Here is a 7,899-nt window from a genome sequence, read left to right on the forward strand (position 1 = left end):
CCAAATTAAGAGCAGCCAGTTTACATTTCATTGGCAATTCTGCATGTTGACTTTCTATCATCACAATCTCTTTGACGTTCTTGTATGTGCCTAAATTAATCTTCAGATTATTCAATTGTGAAACAATGTTACTAGACTAAAAATTCACAACTTCACCAACTGCCAAAACATTTTTTTAGGCTATTTGGGCAGTAGCACTGACAAATGAAACATCAAAGAAATACAAAGGTATGAAGAGGGTTACATACATTTAACCAAATACAATGGCAGTGCAGAGAATTTCAGAAAAAGTGCAATAAATATTCACTTTTTACCCCTTGTTCAACTCATTCAAGAATTTCAAATTGAATTTGTGGTAATTCAAGAGCAAATGGCAACATTCGTTTGATAATAGATTCACCATAAATTGTGAAAGATCACTTTTATCAAAGTCACAATGTTTAATCCCAAACGGAGCAATTAAGTACAAAGTTACTTTCAACTATTTAAGAAGACACTGCAAACTTTATTTCAAATGAAAATACAATCATTTTATAATTTGGATAAGATCTTTAGAAAGGAAATATATTAAACAAAATAGCTTTCCTGGGTATCAATATTGACAACAGTTGTGCAGCAATTATTTGGCAATTGACCAACTAATTGAAATAATTTCAGAATAAATGAGCTGTTTCATTATTATACACTGAGATATTTTAATACCAATCACATGAAAAGAAAATGGTTGCCTTAAAGAGCCAGGTAAAGTTAAATAAAATAGAAAAGCATCTTACAGAATTCACTTCAAATCATCTCTGGTGAATCACAAAAAGATGATGCTCAATAAACCAAATGATGGACAATCACTGGTAATGATGGAAAAACACTATAAAGAAGGTAGATATCTCAATTATACCTTAAAAGAATATCTACTCTGCCTTGGACAAGAACAACTGAAAGTTTTTTTTTGTCTGATTGAAATCTACAATAGCCAAGCTTTAGAAAATCCATCACTGAGCCCGATCTTGAATAAACGTTTTTTTCCCCAGGAAATCCTTTTCAACTTTCGGGCTTCTCCAGCTACAATTAGCATGAAGGAAAGGTGAAGCTCAGTGGGGAAAGGCTGAGTAATAGCACATCTAGGCTCTCACCTAAGTATTCTCCGAAGAAAAACATACATCTGGATGGGGACATGAACAGGAAGTATTCAGAGGGATATGGGCCAAATGCTGGCAAATGGGTTACTAGATTAATTTAGCATATCTGGCTGGCCTGGACTGAAGGGTTTGTTTCTGTGTGCTCATTACAGATACCCCTCTTCTGGGATCCCCATATAAGCTGTTATTTTCATAAAATAATCTGACAATTGTTGACTTCCATCAACCTCCCGAGAAATTTCCTCTCTCTGCAAAGTGGTGTTCACGTTGGCAAGTTCAATCCTCCTCCAGTCCTCAGGAACACACTCTATAATGCACAACGTTCTCAATACCTGTTTAACGTTCAGTGGGAAACTACTTTCAGTCCAACAGTTAGACAGAATTCCTCCGAAATGTTTTTGGCAAATGCACTGCTCCCACAAGAGCTTGTGGGCCCACAGTTCAAATGCTTTTAACAGCCTTTTTTTTAAAAAAATTTCCCCACCTTCCCAGGATACAGAATTTCTCCCACCAGAAACTGTTTGCCCTGAAAAAAATCCAGCAGGAAGATGATTATGGAGCTATCAATAAAAATGCCTCATATGGTTCACCCAAGGTTAGAAATGGAAGAACATCTCTCTTCAAAGTTACTGTTCCATTTGCCCTTTCAAAATTCCTCGAATTTAAGGTGTTCCATTGTAGCATTTAATTATGATCCATTAAAAGCAGTATCCAGTCTCATCTGAGTGCGGAACCAACTCAACTGACTGAACAAGCGAAATAACTTTTCTGTCTGCTCTTCAGATGTGACATCCTCTCCCTCTCTCTGTTGATGCAACAGGATTACCAGAGCTGGAAGTACCACTCTCGGAATACAATTGCTGATCGACAGTTTACTTCTGTTGCTTAACATAAGGATTTAAAAGCTGCTAGCCTGATCTCGCACAAAGCACAAAAGCCAAACTGTTCACCCGTGCCTGCGCAGAGGAGAAATTTCACTTGGAATAGATCACAAAATAAGAACCGTTTCCAGTCCCACAACTCATGTGCTTCCCACGGACAAAGTTAAACATCACACACCATCAGGTTATAATCCAACAGGTTTGTTTGGAAGCACTAGCTTTCGGAGTGCCGCTCCTTCATCAGGTGGTTGTGGAGAATGAGATCATGATTATGGAATTTAGAGCCAATGGAGTCCAGAGTCATGGAAATGTAATGCATCAAACAATTTTAGATTAAATCTTTCACCTTTTGAATGGGTTTCTGTTCTTTGGTATGTTAATCCCAGAATTTGATTTTAATTACCTTCAAGAATATCATTCAAATGCAGAGCTTTTCTAACAATAGGTGTGAATTCTGTCTGCGTCCGAATATTGAGTCAGAGTGACATTTTTCTTAGAGAAAAACTCTGCATTTAAATTTCATTTTTGAGGAGGTAATTTATAGATTAGGGTGTAAAGGTTAGGGTGGATTGGCTGTGCTGAATTACCCATAATGACCAGGGATGTGCAATTTAGGATGGATTGTCCATGGGAAATACGGAGGATGGGAATGGATATGAGTGAAACTCTTCGGAGGGCCAGAGTAAAATAAATGGGCTGAATGGCCTGCTTCCACATTGTCGGGGGAGTCATAGAATCCCAACAAAGGAGAATTTTGTCTGCATCTATCCTGTCAAGCCCCTTTCAGAATTCTACTGGTTTCAATTAGATCACTTCTGGTTCAGAGAGGTATACAGCACAGAAACAGGCCCTTTGGTTCAATTCATCCATGCCAATCAGGATTCCAAAACTAAACTAGTCCCACTTGCCTGTGTTTGGCCCATATCCCTCTAAACCTTTCTATGCATGTACTCATCCAGATTCCACATGCAAACCACCTCTGTCAAAACGTTGCCCCTCAGGTTCCTTTTAAATCTCTCTCCTCTCACTTTAAAGAAATATGCCCCTGAGTCTTGAGCTCCCCTACGCTAAGGAAGAGCCCTTTGCTATTCACCTTACCTTCACTCCTCATGATTTTATCAATCTCAATAATGTCACTCCTCAACCTCCTGTGCTCCAATAAATAAAGTCCCAATCTCTTCTTATAACTCAAACCCTCCAGTCTTGGCAACATCCTGGTAAATCTTTACCGAACCCTCTCTCATAGAATTCTTCCTATTACAGGTTCACCAGAATCGTACTCAGTACTCTACAAGTGGCCTCACCAACATCCTGTACAACCTCAACATGATGTCCCAACCCCTATACTCAATGGGGTGAACAATGAAGGCAAGCATGCTAAATGCCTTCTTGACCACCCTGTCTAGCAGCGATGCAACTTTCAAAGAACTGTGTACCTGAACCCCACCATGTCTCTCTTTTACAGCACGACACAGGGCCCTAGCATTATCTGTACAAGTCCTGCCCTTCCTTGTTTTAGCAAAACACAAGCCCTCGCTTTTAATAGCTCACTCTAAGACACCCACACATACACGCCCCCAACACTCTCACAGGCTTATACTCCATCACACAGTCACTTTACCAAACATGCACACACTTTACGTGCACTCTCATGCACAATACTCACATGCACGCATTCACACATCACTTTTTGGGCAAACTTGTATTGGCAGAATTATGTTTGCAGATACATTCTACTTTGCTCAAGAAGTGCAGAAACTGTAGGCAGTCAATCCGTGTAATATTTTATAATTTCCTACTTGGGAACTAGAACCAGTCTGATTCAAGATTGGGATACTGACAGACTCGAACCTCACACTTTTAATGCATTGTCTGGGCTGAGATGTCACTTTTTTAAAAAAAACCTTAAGTCATCAAGAATGTGAATTAATAGTAGTTCTGGGATTTACAGATTAATGAACTGAAACCTGCAACTCATTCTAAAAGGTGAAAGACTTAACAGCAATCTTGGTTTGTTCAATATGTCATTTCAGTTGCATGACACTGTGATCTTTTCCTATTAAATCTGTGTCTTATGATCCTGTTCCACAGTTACCCGATGAAGGAGCAGTGCTCCAAAAGCTCATACTTCCAAGTAAACCTGTTAGACTATAACCTGGTGTTGTGTGATTTTTAACTTTATCCAGCCCAGTCCAACATCGGCTCCTCCATATAATTTCTCGCGAACGCAGCCCACACCTCCTGATGCTGCCAGGAAACTTTACAACGCCGATAAAATGACACACTCTGCACTCCTGAAAAATTGACAAGTTCTCACGATACTGGCTGCTCATTCACGACTCCATCTGATACGCGACATTGGAAGGTTAGTGCAGGAGGCTGAAAGAAATGACAGCTTTAAAACAAAAACTCTTGGAGTTCAAAACTTTCAATGAGAGTCTGAGCCCGGCAGCAAGTCCAAGTAACCTTTATTGCGACCCAACTTTGTTACAGCTTCAGATCCGCTCAGCAAAATGGCAGAGAAAAAAAGTAGCTGCTTTTTCAACAGCTCAAAGTCAAAGCGCACACACTCCCCCCAACCCCCCATCACTTTCTTTACTATTGGTCAGCACCAAGATGTCCCTTTGTAATTGGATCCGTGGTACAGCCTTAACCTGGAGGAAGTATTGACTCACTCAGCAATTTCAACCCATACCCTGTATAGCGCCATTTGCTGCAGTGGGATTCAAACCCAGGACCCCCTGGAACTGGGTTAATAGTCCAGTCGATAATGGCACTCAGCCGTCATTCCTTCAATCACCCTATGTGAACTCGCTGGTGCCTCTGGAGGAGGGAGGAGCGCGTGAAGTCCTTTCCGCACTCGGGGCAGCTGAAGGGCCTCTCCCCTGTGTGGACCCGCCGGTGGGTCAGCAGGTTGAAGGAATTGCTGAAGGCCTTCCCACACTCGGGGCAGCTGAAGGGCCTCTCCCCCGTGTGCACCCGCTGGTGCCTCAGCAGGTTGGGGGAACTGCTGAAGGCCTTCCCGCACTCAGGGCAGCTGAAAGGCTTCTCTCCATTGTGGACTCGACGGTGCCTCAGCAGGTTGGGGGAATGGCGGAAGGCCTTCCCACACTCGGGGCAGCTGAAGGGCCTCTCCCCCGTGTGGATCCGCTGGTGAATCAGCAGAGAAGAGGAATTGTTGAAGGCCTTCCCACACTCGGGGCAGCTGAAGGGCCTCTCCCCAGTGTGGACCCGCCGATGGGTCAGCAGGGAAGAGAAATCGCTGAAGGCCTTCCCACACTCAGGGCAGCTGAAGGGCCTCTCCCCCGTGTGCACCCGCCGGTGCCTCAGCAGGTTGGGGGAACTGCTGAAGGCCTTCCCACACTCTGGGCAGCTGAAGGGCCTCTCCCCGGTGTGGGTCCGCCGGTGGGTCAGCAGGTTGGAGGCCTGGGCAAATCTCTTCCCACACTCAGGGCAGGAGAACGGCCTCTCCCCTGTGTGGGCCCGCAGGTGCCTCAGCAGGTGGGAGGCCCGGGTAAATCTCTTCCCGCACTTGGGGCAGTTGAAGAGCCTCTCCCCCGTGTGGGACCGCTGGTGCCTCAGCAGGTCGGAGCATTTGCTGAAGGCCTTCCCACACTCTGGACAGGAGAACGGCCTCTCCCCTGTGTGGATGCGCCGATGAGTCTCCAGGGCAGACGGGAAATGGAAGCTTTTTCCGCCATCACCACACTTCCACCATTTCTCTACGGGGTGGGATTCCTCAGGTTTCTCCATGGCCGAAGCTTCAGCTGCACACACACACACACACACTTCCAGCCCCTCCCTGTCGTCAATTCCTCTTTCCAGGCTGTAGATGCTGCTACACGCCCCACACTCAATGCGCTGCAACAGTAGGGTCTCTCATCCAGTCCCACTGATGCTGAAAACGTACTCAAACAGGAACCAAAATGCTTTGCTCCTTCTCACAGAATCATAGTTGAAAATTGTTTCCGGTCCCGATGGATTGAGTGACTGTCAGACATTGTCATCAAAGTGAGGACTGCAGACGCTGGAGAGTCAGTGTCGAAATGTGTGGTACTGGAAAAGCGCAGCAGGTCAGGCAGCATCCGAGGAGCAGGAGAGTCAATGTTTCGGGCATAAGAACTTCATGCGTTGATTTTGAAGCTTCTATCTTCAAATCCACTGTTTAAAAGAGATTACAAAAGTCATCACTGTCAGTGCAGGGTAAAAATTCAAAACAAGCAATTCTACTTTCTGCGGAATATTCTGGTCTTTTGTTACTCCACAAAATTGAAAGCACCATCCCACTCTGTTCTCACTCTGATATAACTAATTCCCCTGAAGGTGCTGATTCAGGATCTTACAGGGGCAGAAAAGCAAAAACATCAAGACTAATGTCAAGATAAATCCACCTGAAAGTGAATATCTTTCACAACACTGGGATACTGCTGAGAGTGAGCAGGTCTGCTTTTGGGAAGCAAACAAAAAAGTGCCAATTCACCCTGAACCTATGACCCTCCAGTTCGGGACTCCCCCATCCCAAGGGAAAGACCTTGTCCATTTATCCTATCCATGCTCATGATTTTATAAAAGTCTATAATGTCACCTCTCAGGCTGTGGCGCAATGGGGAAAACAGCCCCTCCCCATCCTTCCGTTCCTCCTCACCCGGGTAATTAAGACACATACCTGAGTTTGCAGCGTCTGCTCCCTCCCTGGATTCACTCCAGTTGCCACAAGTGAATAGATTTCCCCCCTCCCCTCTCTGTCCCTCCCAGGATGAAGAGTTGCCCAAAGAGAAGGAGCTTCACTCAAACTGACAGGGCCACTGCTGCATTGTGATGCCATCAATGGGAGGGGGAGGGAAAATGGATGAAACAAAAGGGGAGGGGCGAGGTGCACAGTTTTCAGGAATCCCTTCCCTTCAAATAACCCCCACAGTGTGGAAGCAGGCCACTTGGCCGAACGAGTCCAAACCAACCCTCGAAGGGTAACCCACCCACACCCATTCCCCTAGACCAGTTGCTCTACTCCCTGACTATCACACCTAATCTGCACGTCCCTGGGTACAATGGATAACTTAGCATAGCCAATCCCCCCTAACTTGGACAAAGTTAAAAATCACAACACCATATTATAGCCCAACAGGTTTATTTATAAGCACTAGCTTTTGGAACGCTGTTCCTTCATCAGGTGATTGTGGAGAATAAGATCATACGACACAGAATTTATAGAAAAACATGACAGTGTCCTGCCACTGAAATGATACATTTAACAAACCTGGATTGTTAAGTCTTTCATCTTTTCAAGTGGGTTGCAGGTATCATTAATATGCACATTCCAGTCTTCCTGGAAGGAACCTTCTCCATATAATTTTAATAACAAAGTGACATTTCTACTCAGCTCTGCAAATATAATTCTGCAAATATACACTCACTCCTGTGGACTTGTGTGTGTGCACACATGAGAGAGAAAATGTCTATTTCCATCCTGTTTATCTCTGTCTATTTGAGAACAGATGCCTTACTTCTGTTGGTGTAAATATTGTTGTAAATCATAGCTGGGTTCTCATAGATAGATGTAAGAGAGAGAGAATTCCTCAAGTAGGACAGAATCAGAATCCTGGGAGACCCCCATTTCTGGTTTACTTCCGAATGAACAAACATTAAACACGAGCACCTATTTGTTTCAAATTTGGTTTCATTTTTCGTGTGATTCCCTGCTATGATGATACTATGTGTCTGGATGGTTGACAGGCTGGGAAATTGTGGATTGGGGCTTGATTGGCTGAATGCTGTATTGTTCCGGAAAGTGAAAAAGAGAAGCGGCGGGAGGGTGGGGGGGGCAAATCTTCAGCAAAAATCCAGCAAAACGGAGAACAGACCGACATCTTACGCTGTGGGAA

General features: G+C 44.2%; 1 protein-coding gene across 1 annotated transcript in view; it reads right to left on the reverse strand.

The window, feature by feature from the left end:
- Window positions 1-6,014, reverse strand: part of LOC148143330 (uncharacterized) — a 234,029-nt gene extending 228,015 nt beyond the window's left edge. Inside the window, exon 1 of the mRNA XM_087975804.1 lies at window positions 4,860-6,014. Coding sequence (XP_087831930.1) covers window positions 4,860-5,770 — 911 coding nt within the window. The 5' untranslated portion in view covers window positions 5,771-6,014. The remainder of the gene's footprint in view (window positions 1-4,859) is intronic.
- Between the last annotated feature and the right edge of the window lie 1,885 nt (window positions 6,015-7,899).

This window comes from Chiloscyllium plagiosum, unplaced genomic scaffold (genome assembly GCF_037043375.1).
Source record: "Chiloscyllium plagiosum isolate Xiang-an unplaced genomic scaffold, Cpla_swu_hap1 HiC_scaffold_27, whole genome shotgun sequence".
Lineage (NCBI taxonomy): Eukaryota > Metazoa > Chordata > Chondrichthyes > Orectolobiformes > Hemiscylliidae > Chiloscyllium > Chiloscyllium plagiosum.